The sequence below is a fragment of the Lissotriton vulgaris genome, chromosome 7 (genome assembly GCF_964263255.1).
Source record: "Lissotriton vulgaris chromosome 7, aLisVul1.2, whole genome shotgun sequence".
In the NCBI taxonomy this organism is placed as follows: Eukaryota; Metazoa; Chordata; class Amphibia; order Caudata; family Salamandridae; genus Lissotriton; species Lissotriton vulgaris.
In genome coordinates this window covers 502,755,769-502,769,328 of record NC_141695.1, presented here as the reverse complement: position 1 = coordinate 502,769,328, position 13,560 = coordinate 502,755,769, and the positions used below count along the sequence as shown (strand labels likewise).

Here is a 13,560-nt window from a genome sequence, read left to right as displayed (position 1 = left end):
CTAGTGGGCCCGCAGCACTAATTGTGCCACCCACACAAGTAGCCTTAAAGAGGGAACTCAGGTCTGCTACTGCAGTGCCTGCGAGCAGTTTGTTAAACTGCCATGCTGACAAGTGCACCCACTTGCCAGACCTTACCCTTCCCTTTATATGCACATAAGACACCCCTATGGTAGGCCCAAGGTACCCCCTGGGCAGGGTGTAGTGCATGTGAAAGGTAGGACATGTACTAAGGTGTATACCATGTCCTGACAGTGAAATAATCTACGTTTCGTTTTTCACTGTGGAAAGGCCATCTTGCGAATAGAACAGAATGGGGAGACTGTGTAATAACAGCCTATCTTCCCAAAGGCTTAAGGTGAGGTGAGGTTTAGTGTGCCTGAACTCACAATGTAATAGCACATCTTTTTATAAAGGTGGTTTTTGCATTGTGTGTTTAGAAACCACTCTTTTATAAGTGGCTGGGTTTTTGTGCTCTAACATTTCTGTGTGTCTCTACCTGGTTGTGGATTGACTGTCTGGATTTGAAAGTGATAGGATCTTGGGAATGTCTTGACCCAGGAGAGAAGGTTAGACAGCAACAGGCTGACCTGCATCTGGAGTGTAAGGGGAGGAGTAGCCCCTAGAGGTGAAGAGGCCTGCGTCGCTGCCATAAAACAATGGTGAGTGATTGAGAATCCAGACCCCCACTAATCAAAGGAAGAAGGTGTCACTGGCAGAGAGGCACCCAGAACTGGTTTGAACATGGGTCAGTGCCCCCCGAACACAAAGACTTCAAAGGCATTTAGGGGTATAACTATGAGAGCTGAAGCCCCTGAACTTTGGAGAAATGGATTGATCAAGATTGAACAAGACTGAAGCTACTTCATGGTCAAGAGGAACCTTTGCCAAGGAAGAAAAAACTGAAGGAAAGGACTGACCCTTGCTGTGTGTTCTGCGGCTGGCCTGCAGTTTGCTGTTTTAACCAGGGAGAGGCTAAAGGGACTTTGCTGTGTGCTGTCTCCCCCTGCTTGAAAGGACTTTGCTGTGTGCTGTGTTCAGAAGTAACTTCTCCCTGTTGCGGAAACTCAGAAACACAAAAGTTTCAGGGAGAGTCTCAGCGACGCTGTGTGAGTGTGCTTTTTGCAGCCTTAGACCCTCGTAAGAAGTGCTTTGTTATTGTTGGTACCTGAAGGCAAAGCGAGTCTCAGCGACGCTGTGTGAGTGTGCTTTTTGCAGCCTGAGCCCTTTTTGAGGATTGTCCTGTGATCGTGTGCACCGGAGTCCAAGTGAGTCTCAGTGACGCTGTGTGCATGTGCTTTGTGCAGCCTGAGACCTTTGTGAGGAGTGCTCTGTGATCGTGCACCCGAAGCTCAAGTGAGTCTCAGCAACGCTGTGTGCATGCGCCCTGTTGTAGCCTGAGATCTTCGTAGCAGCAGCGGCCCGGACCAGCAGCCCCGGAGGAGCTGAGCCGCCGGCACAAGCCCGCCGTTGCCAGAGTGGGACCTTGGACCAACCTCGTTGAGGGAGGACCCAAGTCCCACTGCTCGGAATTCACAAACATTGCATCGGAGGCCCAAGACACTGGAAGAGGATAGGAGAGCGAGGTCGCACCCCCCAGGTAATGTGTGTCAACACCTTGGGTGGGGTGCGGGCTCGGAGGGAGATGTGCTCAGCCTCTCCCATTCCTGCAGTGCGAGCCTCTGCTTCGGCTCGTATTGTGGCCCATACTTGCCAGAGGAGTGGCAGTATCGGGGCCGGTCTGCAGAGCTGCACTTGTTTACACCATAACCATGTGGGGACAACTATTGACAGAGGGTGACTGGGAGTCAGCATGAGTGTCAGAGAGATCACCTAAGACACCGTGATCGCTGCTGGAGTGTATTACGCATTGCATTATTTCTGCATAACAAACTACCTGAGTAATGTGTTACGCATTGCATTATTTCTACATATGAACTACCTGATTAGTGTATTACGCATTGCATTATTTCTGCAAACGAACTACCTGAGTACTTTATTAAGCATTGCATTATTCCAGCATAAGGAACTACCTGATAAGTGTCTTACACATTGCATTATTTCTGCATAACAAAGTACCTGATTGTGTGTTACGCATTGCATTATTTTTACATTGCAAAGTGCCCGATTCTAGCATTACGAACTTCATTATCTTTACATTGCAAAGCACCTGATTCTAGCATTACGAACTGCATAGCATTGCAGTAGGACTGCAGTGGAATGTTTAGAAGTGCAGTTTAATATTGTCAGAATTTACAAATGCTGGCTGGTCTAACAACCGGCCAGGAGGAATATTACAAATACGCATATGATGGATTTATATTGTGTGGTCTTATTGTATATCTTTTTATGTAAATGTAAACTCGTTTTTATGAAACTTGTGTGGAGTCCATCTGTGGTGTTATCATTGGGTTGTTGTGAGCGTAGTGGCAAATACTTTACACATTTGCCTTGAAGATAAGCCTGGCTGCTCGTGCGAAGCTACCGAGGCGGTGAGCAGGGTCTATCTGAGAAGGTACTCTTCCTTTCCCTGACGTAGAAACAAGGGTCCCTATTTGGCCTAGTGTACCTACCTCAGCCAACCAGGGATCCCAGGTCCTACACTGTGAATCAGGCGCAGTGAAATTCAGTGAATTCATTTTGCTCCACCTGTCACAGAATGGGGTCCTCAGTGAACTGAAACAGTCATCTGATGCTTGTGTAGTTATAAACGCACAAACGATTCTAAACACTTTTGTTTTTAACCTGGAAACAGACAGCTTTAGCTATTTGTTAAAACGTATGTGCTAGTCAATAAAAGAATGCAGAGAAAGACTCTCAGTGTGGGTTTGAGCAGTTATTTTTTTATTAATTCGTTTTTTTTATTGGCGAGGGGACTAAGAAATTACTTCCTCTCTGTGATTATAAAACTGAGATTCCCTTGCACAAATGATGACGTGTGCTCCCGATAATATTGGCATGCATCCACAGAAGGAACTACAGCAGCTACTACATCTACCACCATATCAGAGACTACAGTAGCAATAACAGCTATCACTGCAGCGGTGACCACAGCAGCAACATCTCCCACAATGGTCAGAACAAGAGCAATAACAGCTGTTAATAGAGGAAGAAAAATAACAGCAACAACCTTCTCAGAAGGTACTATGGTGAAGCAGCAACAGTAGCGGCAAGAAAGACACGCACAACAGCAGCAACCACCAGTTGTAACTACAGCAGAAACAATAGGAACCCCAGCTGCCACCACACTATGGACCACAACTAGACAAACAGCTGCCAACAAAGGAGCCACAGTGGCTGGCACAACAGTGACTACCACAGCGGTTACAGATGCTGCAAGAACACCAAGAACGACAGCAATGTTTGTAGATGTAATGACAGCAGGGGCTATCGTAATAATAATACCAAATAATAATAATAATGATAATAATAAAGCGATATATAAAGGTCATGGCTGCTTCAGCAGAAGCGTCCCAGCGCTAACCAAGTTGAAGCAACCAGAGTGAACAGGGCTAACAGAGGTAGGCAGAACTACCTAAAAAACGAGTTTTACTACTTTTGCCAAAGGAGAGCTCTGTCTTGGACTGTCGAAGAGCTATAGGGAGGGAGTTCCATCGCTTTCTGGCAAGAACTCTAAAGGAACTGTCCCCAGTGCTGGCTTCTTGAAAATGGGGACCACTGCCAAGGAGGATACTGCAGATCGCAGACCCCTAGATGGAGGATAAGTAAAGCTAAAGGGGTGACGATAGTTGCTCAAGATTTGTTGAATGCCCTGTAGAATAACACAGGGCCTTGAAGAATACACGCTTCTCTACCGGAAGCCAATGCAGTGGCAGTGACCAAAGCTGCCACCATGACGTCCACCGCAGCTGTAGCCACAGCAGGGACCACAGAATCAACCACAGCAGGAGCAAGTCAGTTGCAGATGGGGGTCCATGCTCCACTTGTTGCCCTGTAGCATTGCCACTATTTCAGTCCATCAATTGTTGTTCCCTGTGCCACTATCAGCAGATACCATGTGTATATCAGTTTCTGGTGTGCTCTACCAGGACCATTCCATCCCAAGCGTTTGACTCATGTCACCTCTGAATGTCACCACAAGCAATCTGAGGCCAGTTGTGTTATTGCGGGCTTCATCATTGATGTACAACTTGAGTAATATAGCAGAGCAAGCATGACTTTATTGTCTGGGTATACCCTTTGCCCTTAGGGCTTCTGGAGATTTAAAAAAAAAAAAACACTGGCAAAGGCAAAAGATTTGGCTTTAATATGAAAATGTACACAAAATGCAGACATGCACACACTATGTGTGCTTCATCTCAGTGCAACTCGCTACCTCTTTCCATATTTCTTATGTCTGTGCTTTGTTGTTTGCCCAAGCTTGCTGTGCGGTGCAACCGGCTTACAGTGGAAAAGCACAATACTCTGTGTGGATTTGTGTGTGCATGTGTTTGCACGAAGAGCACATCAAAGCCATCCCCAGGGAGTCATTGCAATTAGACAGAACTCAATATTTTGAAATTATATGCTGCAGCTTTCGCCTCATAAAACCAGAGGGCCGCACGACCGTAGTTGCGTATTACTTTGTGACGGTAATGGAATAATGCGAGGCTATTGGTGATGTGACAGGTACAATAACACTAAGCCAGCACGTCTGCTATGGTAATTTGTGAACTGGGCTTAAAAGGAAGAAGAAAAGAGTGTTTACGTGTCGTACAGTATGTATAATTTATCATCAATCTCCATCAGCAAAGCGAAGTGCAGCACCTTAGAGTGAGCTTCCGAAGATCAAATAATATATTATTCCTTTCAGGCAAACACAGTTCATTAATTCCGCGGCGTCAGCAGTTCTGGGGCCTGCACCCCGCATTAATAGCTGTCTCCCTTCTGCAATGTGGCACCAAGGAGCGACAAGACGGATCCATTTAAATAACAAAAGATGGAACTGGTGGAGCTGCGGAGCAGCCTTTACGGAATACGTTTTACTTTATATGTCACACCGAATGAGTTCATTTCCCCTTTGATCAATAGCAAGTGTTTATATTCCTCGCCATACAAAGAAAATATTGCAGCTTGGGGAGCCAGCACAGGAGCTGAGCGCGCAGTGGCGAATTTAAAGCATTATTTCCAATGTAGCGGATTGCTGTAGTCCCGGCACAATGCGCCGCCGCTGGTTTGTCAGGCCAGCCTCCCTCCGGATCAAAGACGCCGCCAATGGGGCAGCAGCTGGGCAGCCAAACATGCTCTTGGTGTGGATCTCGAGCGGTCTTCGTGCTGCATACACTGAGAATCCAAACTCCGTCTTAGAAGGGCCTGCAAATGCAAATTACTGAACAGTAGCTCCGCAGCCAATAGGACTGTTGCATAAGCCTGCGCTTCCACAGCTTCCAAACTCTAATACACGTTTTACAGCGCTCCAACCAAAGTAGGTATCCAGGCGCTGAAGCTACCGGCGATCATGCTGAACAATGGATAGAGGTTTCAAACCCTCCTCAAGGGCAGACATTGTTTGGTAAGCCTCGGTTTAGCTGATAGGTCCTTCCAGAGAGCACATGCAAGGGTGGGCTCACCCCCATCTCTTTATGGTTTGGCTTGACAGCGCAGGTGTTTTCAGACAATTATATGAGCATCATCAGAGAGGAGCTGTGACTCAGCCCAAGTTAGGAGCCAGGAATACATGCAAGGGTGGGCTCAATTCTCTTATTTGATTATTTCTCTTTATTATGTAATGCATCACACTCAGTGTTTAGGAACTTTGGTTGGACCTTACATTCTTCAATATTTAAAAGGTGCGAATGGAATAGGTTTATGGAAACTTTAGCTTACCTCTCTAGGCGATAACCCATGCGAGATTATTGAGGGTGATTTGCAACACCATATAAAACTTGTTTTGATACTTGCCGTCACAAGGGTTCCTTACAAATGTTCACATTACTGGCATTTGTTTAGTATACCCCATAAATATGGCATAGCAGCATTTTCGGTAGTCAAAGAGAGACTTTCAAGAGGGTTCCGAAACTCCCATTTCAAAAAGGAGACTGATTCACCAAGTGGAGATGTGTGCTCAGTTCTGGGGAAGGTTTGAGGTTTTTGATGGGCTGGACTTTGGCTCAGGCATCCAGGAATATAGGGAGGATAACAATATTAACATTTGTAAGGTTTGCGGTTATTCCTCATTTCAACAAAAAAAACTATAAAGTTGTGTCTCGATTTTGTATTTGTGTCAATTCTGTGCCAGTTATGTTTATTTGCCAAGCAATACTTAGATTGGCAAAAGAAGGTGCATGGTTCGAGGACAAATCTCTTACTGATGGATCAAATGTTTTAAACAAAATTTGATTGATAACCAGCTCAATTGGAAGAGAGGTTCAACAAGTTTCTTGAGTGTGCTCCCTTCTAGAATATGTTACTGATTCATCCGTATAGTTATGGATGGCGTGCGATAGGTACAATCACATAACTACTGCTGTTCATTGAAACTCATCCTATTTTATCTTTGTTTGCTTAAAATAATTTATGTATTGTATTAGTCGTTGACTAATAAACAGCATATATTATTTTCCCGAGTGCCTGTCTCAGCCATTCTTTTAGATGTGTATACTAATTCTCTTGAGGCATTCTTCTAGGTATCTGCCATCGTCCCATAGGAGGAACTGTTCTCATGTCTGTGATAGATCTTTTAGGGTTACTTTGTTGAATGTCTCACCCCACTCTTCTGGAACCACAGTTCAGGGTATCTGATCTTTTTTCTCTATTTCAAGCATCTTCATGTCATGATTAGTTGTTCTCTTGCCATTTATCTCCCCTCCTGTAGTGCAGGCGGTTCTTAATTTGAGCTGATGGTTGCAGGTGGGGCCCAATGGCCCTCTGTTATGAGGACTGGCACTTATTTTTCCTCATCATCCTGCACAGTGAAATGCAAAAAGAACATTGATGGACAGAATGCAGAACAATGTCATACATTCACCCCTGTAGAAAGATCTGGGCCTAAATCCATTGTTTTTTTGCTCCACGTGCCATTCCAGTTCCATCAATTGTGTGCACTTTGCTTTCTCGCCCTAAGTGAGCCGGGTATGCCCAGACGTGGGTCCCGGGATCACTGTGCCACTGGAATCAAGCTATCCTGGCTGATGAGGCGTGAAACACCGAAACTGGTCCTAGGATGGTTGTTTCCTGTCCAGGGAGGACCTGGCTTGGCAGTTCGGGCTGAACTGTTCCCATAAGGCACAGGGTCAAGACTGATTTGCATATGGCCAAGTCTAAACTGGGGTGGCACGGTGAGCAAAAGAATGATGGATTTAACCCAGATCTCTTGACTGGGGGTGAATGTTTTGATTTGTTCTGCATTCCGTCCATCAATTGTGTGTCTTTTGCTTTCCTGTACAGTGAAAGGCAGACGGGATGCTTCAATCCACGCCTCTATCTTTCACTAATGTGCTCGCCCCAGGGCAGGCATGGGTTTGCAGCTGCCCCTAGGGTAGTGCATTGATTGCAGTAGAATGTACAGTTTCTGTTTGAGTCCAGCACACCTGTTTAAAGGTGTACCATGGCACAAACAAGAACAATGCCTCTATTACATAACACGGCCCTGATGTTCATTAAATCAAACATGGATGAAAATAACTTACTATTTATTACATTACTTTGAGGGGCTACTCTTTTTCCTCCACCTTGCTCATTCAGATGATTGCTAAGAGTCGTACAATGGAAAAACATGACTAATAAGCAAAGTGCTGCCAGAAGTAGCTGAAAAATGAGTCGGCACTCAGTAAAACAAAGCAGAACTACTTTGTACAGTGCACACTGGAGCAGGAATGATTTGTATCACCCATGAGAACCACACGGGCAATGATAGTGGAGCCCTACGCTCGGCTAATATTAAACAGCACACTTTAGAGACTGGTAGAAGCTCCTTTTGTCATATTGGCAAATTCTTTTTAAAGAAAAGAGCTGCGAATTAAAGACATCTCAACCATCTCTGGCCGATGGTATATTAAACATGTCTCTTTGAAGATTACAAGGTGCAGAAAATCGCCCAACAAAGGCACAATGAACAATTTCCAAAGATTGCATTTGCTAGATGTAATTGTTAAATGCATATTAGTGCATTCAGTAGCCTGCATGGGGAACATGCCCTCCCCTCCAGCCCCTGGTTGAGCACCCTGTCACAGTGCTGAGAGCAATCACAATGCTGCATTGCAGCGTTGTGACTGGCCTAGGGAGAGAGCCTAGCTGCCGGCTTCCTGTTCCTAGGGTCGGAGACAGGGGAGCAGGAGCAAAGAAAACGTGGAACCCGGCCTCAAGGTAAGGTATTATTTATTTTTTTATGCTCCATCCTGAGTGACCCCTGACCCCCAGCCCAACCCCTTCCTCTGTCCCCAGTGCACGGCCTCCTACCCGTGAGACATACCGGACCCAACTGAGAGGAAAAAACTAAAATTAAGTAGTTGAGGGTGGTGAATCCAATGGATTATAAGGAATAAATAACCGAAACAGCTTCTGTCTCCATGTGAGCAAAGATCTGGGAACTACAAGAAGTGTTACTTTATCACACATATTACAGTTTCCAGCAAGGCAATTGAATAGTATGGCAATAAAACTATACACATTGGCTTAGGGGTCACGTTTACCAAAATAGGCTTTGCCACAGTATTAACCCCTTCTGTGCTCCCCTTCGGCCGATGGCCGACGGGAGCACGCGCTCCCCAGTGCTGCCGTCGGCCAACGGCCGACGCAGCCCCACCCACTCTTTAGAACGCCTGCACCGCGGCGGAAAAACCGCTGCGGTTAAGGCGTTAAGGCTGTTTTTGATGATTACTCACCAATCGATTTGCAAGAGAGATGGTGCGTTCAGTTGCTTCGGCTTCTTGTTGACATTTCAGTTTATCAGCTGTGGCCTTCTCAAATTTAGCAGTCAGCTTTGCCAGGTTTTCATTCAGGAGCTGTTTCAAGAAAAAACACAAATATTCCATGCATCGTGAATCCATGCACACTGCTGGAGATGCATCTCTGAACCAAAAGGTAATGCATATACCTCTGACCCTGATGTTAAAGAACAAACTTGTTTCGCCACAAAGGGATGATCGTTTATTTTACAAGGCATATTTTTGCGGAAAATAATAAATAAACATTTTCTCTTTAAAAGGCACATATAATGTTTCCCTTGCAGCCTTTGTCATTATAGGAGTTGCATATCCTGCTAACACTGTATATAAAGTGAAAGAGAGTGGCAATTCCCTAAGGACAGACTTCAGGCTGTACCTTCATCAATGAAGAGTTTTTCTGGTTATAAAGTAGAAAGCATGTTTAGTTGAGAGAACAGGGCAAGCTGAAGAGTACAGCTCCAGGTATCTTCCAATGCAGGCTGATCTCTGGTAGTCTAGAGTAAAAAATGCTAGAATGCACTACACTCTAGTCTGTGAGAAGAAGCTAACCAAATCTGCTTCAGTAAACCTCTGAAGATGGGATGATTCAGGCTGATGCTCTGCTGAACCCAAGCACCGACAAAGAGTGTTAGGATAAAACTCTAATGGAAAGGGTGCCAAACCTTGTGGTTCTGTGGATTACTTACCCGTAATCTTCATTACTCTAATTCTCCCTTCCTAATTCCAGTACTTAAGTAACTAAGTCATAGACATGTCTCCTTGAACTGAGACCCCTTTTCATGCTTGGTACATATCCCTCTATTTTTGCAATGCAATTCCTCAACTTGACTTGAATACACATGGGGAAGACTAGAATATGTGGGCTAATGCTTAGGAATTCGTTTGTGAACTTTCACAGAAAAAAATTTAATGTAAAAAGTTACAAAAACTGTAATTTTTGCAATAGGAATATGTTTAACATGTAGTAAAGGACTTAATATAGCGCTTTTGTGCTGTGATATAAGCATATTTTTATGAGGAATTAAGTTCTGCGCTGTGAACCTACTCTAGCTTCATATGTCCTGCATTATTGCAGAATCTAGTAGTAGGGCCTTGAAAAATACTTGAAAATAATCGTTATATTTGTGCAACAGTGTGCTATCAGTATGCCTATTGATGGCATCAAGAGTAAGCACATCTGTAGTGCCTCAGTGTGTCACCACCATCTTCAGGTTGGGTTCTCAATTATAACTGTTAATATTTCTGTTGTGATTTTTTTGTCTGCAAATATTGTTTACTCCTCATCCACTTTTCACTAAATCATTTCAATAGGCAAAATTATATGTTGTTACATTTGTTGACAGCATTTCAGCAGATGCAGAAATCTGACAGCAAAAATTAGCATTCGCCCTAACTTCCCATTTTGCTCTTACATCTCTCATAAATAGTACGAGATAATCCAATTTGAAGTGCATGCTTTAAAAATGGTTAGCATTGTTTTAAGTGCCTCAAAGTTACCTCTCCATGGCACTTCTCAGATTTTGGTGTTTTGCAGGCTGCCTGATTTGTGTTGCCTTTGAGGAACTGAGGGGACTGGGTGCATATATGTAGCATTGTCGGTAAAAATTATATCTGTAGGGCAAATTATCAATACTCATGTTTAGTGTTGCAAACAACATCCTGTCTAACAACAAGGATCTTCAAATGAAAACACATTCAGTGGAGAGAGGAGTTGGCCTAACATCTAGGGCGGTTGACCTCGAATTGGGGGAACCGGCTTCGAGTCTCGGCAATGACGCTGAACATCCTGTGATTCTGGGCAAATCACCTAATCTCCCCATGCCTAACAAAAGTGAATGTCCTCGTGTAACGCAACTGGTGCTATGTAAATTGCTCTGATACCCGATAGTGGGTCAAGTTCGCGCTATATCAAACTATGTTAAAAAAACAAAATCATATCTTGAAAAAACAGCACTATCCTCCTAGTCAAACTGGAGGCAAATTGAAGACTAAGATAATATTCTCTGTGCTCTAGCTTGTATGCATTTGTGCTGAAACAATAACAATGTGATGATCTGGTTACCTTCTATTATGGTCGATTACTCTCTTTTTGATAGCATCATGACTTCAATGCTACTGAACAGGCCATCAGAGGGGTATTCTGAGGCTGCAAACTCACTCCAGTACGCTGTGTCCCCAGTGGCATGCTCCTCCACCCGCCACTTCTTCCCAGCCTAAGGACAGCCTCTCGAGAATATAGAGTGGCGCAGGAGAAAGAGCTGCTGCTTAACTGAAGCACTTGGGAAAAACTTCTGCTTCTTCTAAGAGCAGCTGCTGTTTAAGACTCGGCTGTAAGGGCTCTTCCCGTTGCATTGCATTGCTGAGTGGGGAATATAAGCCCAATCAACCATGGAAAATTGGAAGAACTTAAACAAATGCAAATGTTCAATTTTTTTCTACATTTCTGTGGGATTTGTGCTTACACTCCCCTTCCAGAAATCAAGGGAGGACACCTGGCAGGAGTGTTTCTAATGGCAGCTGCTGTGACAAGTAGGAAAAGCACCACAAGAGAATGAATAAGTTTTATCCTAAGCTTCAAGTGAGAGCCACTGCAAATCCTCTAATTTAGGCTGAGTGTAGGAGAACGGGTGTTGATAAACTTATTGCACTTACCTGCGGGCTAATACTGGTTGTTAACTCCACCCCCCTAGATATATACTCTCACCTGTGACTCAAGCCCATAACAACAGGGAGGGTAACTAACAGCCGTTATTGCCCGCTACAGTGGGCATCAACACTTCAGTATAAGATGCAGTCTAGGAGAGGTAAAGTTAACATGTGTACTAATCCAAGAATTTCATGTTTGCAGGGATTCTAATTTCCACATCTGCAAAAATAGCCATTCCAACTTACAGCAATTTTGGCTTTGATGTGAGTTAGCTTCTCTTGTGCCGCGGCTAGCTCAGCATTTGCTTTGTTCAAAGCCATGCGCTTGGGCTCCACCTCACAGAACACCTCGTAAAACTTGACAATGTTGACAACCCAGGAGCACAGGCCGGCGGCTGCGTATGACTTCGACGAGATAAAGCCGGGGTTGAATTCTGGGTCGTTCAGGAAGGGCTGGATAGCTTTGATGCAGTTGTCATGGATGTTCTCCTTGTTGAAGTTGATTAAGCTCTCCAGAAAGCTGTCCACCTTGCCCATGATGATCTTAGCCGCTTTCCAGCTGCGGTCCTTGGGAACCTTCCCACCTGGAGCGGTGAGCACCATGACGGCGGCGGTGACATTGGTGACGGCTGAAGGCGGCGCTCCAAATGACTTCAGCTCTGTCAGATTGTTCTGGAAGGAGGAAAATGAGCTTGTTAGACAAAAATGAATGTGTTTCCTTTGTGCTGAGAAAGAAATGGAGCAGGCTCCTGGGTTATCAATCTGAAAGACTAGCTTTGAAGCATGAAGGAGCCCTCTGAATTTTAAATATAATGACTTGAGCGCCTTGCAATAGAACCCCCCCTGTTGCAGCCAGCGCCGCCCTTCTCTTGTTAGATTGGAATCAATTGAATCTCTGGAGCATTTCTAAGGCCACAAAATGTGCAATTGCTTTGGGTGTATCCAATCTGGAATAAAAAAAAGCAACACACAGGTTTTATAAATGGGCTCCATCTTATTAAAAAGAAATCTGAACGTCTTGAATTAAAAAAAAAAGATTATAAATTACTTTTTCTTGAGAGCAGAGATAAAAGCGGATGCTTTCACCAAGAGGTATTATCTTTAAATGAACTTCTCTATAAGAGTTTCTTGGCTGAATTGTTTCTGCTATCGTACAAGCAGGCTGACATTTTTCCCTACAGACACTGCAGCAGGTATAATGGAGGGATAATCAAAGATACCTGCATATGGTTCTCTCCGAATGCAGCGGGCAGGCTTTGATGAGCGCCTCATGCTGACTGCATTGTAGCAACCGGTAGAAATAAAGCAAACTATTATCTGCTATATTTAAGCTCTCGTTTAAATCCATACAACAGGAATTTGCCTCTCTCGGCCCCTCACTGTTCTCGAAGCATCTCTATAATCAAACGGACTTCTTTTTTTTTAACAATCTTCAAATGAATAAAGAGGTCTGTATTATGGCTAAGGTAGTCCAGAGAAATGTTCACTACATTTACCTCACTTATACTTTGGAGCCTGTGACTTTCCTCAATACCCCAATCACCCCATAGGCCGTAGCCAGGCTGGTAACAGATCCCTGGCTTTCTGTACTGCGAGGCTTGTTTCAGCTAAAGACATTGAACAAGATAATTCGAAATTCCCATTACAATTATGGCCCTGTAGTCTACTGCAAAAAAATGCTTTTGTTGGCACGCAATGCAATGGCCATTTCAAAGTAACAGTATTTTCTGGTTCCTGGTATAGACATTGCTCATGTTTCCAATTATGTAAACTTATTCTGAACTCCTGAGTGAATTAGGTCTTTCTGAGTACCGGCGCTCAACAGGAAGGTGCCGACTAGATCCAGAGATAGGGGGAGAGAGCGAAAGGGAGAGAGAGAAAGAAGGCGGGTTCTGAGAGACTGCAATAGAGAAAACGCGCATGAATGTGGGTGAGAGGTGAGTGATGCGATTAAAAGGATAGAGAATGAGGGAAGACGAGAGAGGAAGGGGAAGTGGGAGGGACTGAAAAATAAAGAAAGTGTGAGAAAGA

General features: G+C 44.3%; 1 protein-coding gene across 1 annotated transcript in view; it reads right to left on the bottom strand.

The window, feature by feature from the left end:
* The window catches only part of DNAH9 (dynein axonemal heavy chain 9), a 1,435,662-nt gene that overhangs the window by 592,505 nt on the left and 829,597 nt on the right, over positions 1-13,560 (bottom strand). Inside the window, exons 50-51 of the mRNA XM_086930591.1 lie at positions 11,776-12,201; positions 8,821-8,940 (exon numbers count right to left, since the gene is read on the bottom strand). Of these exons, the coding sequence (XP_086786717.1) occupies positions 8,821-8,940; positions 11,776-12,201 (546 nt within the window). The remainder of the gene's footprint in view (positions 1-8,820; positions 8,941-11,775; positions 12,202-13,560) is intronic.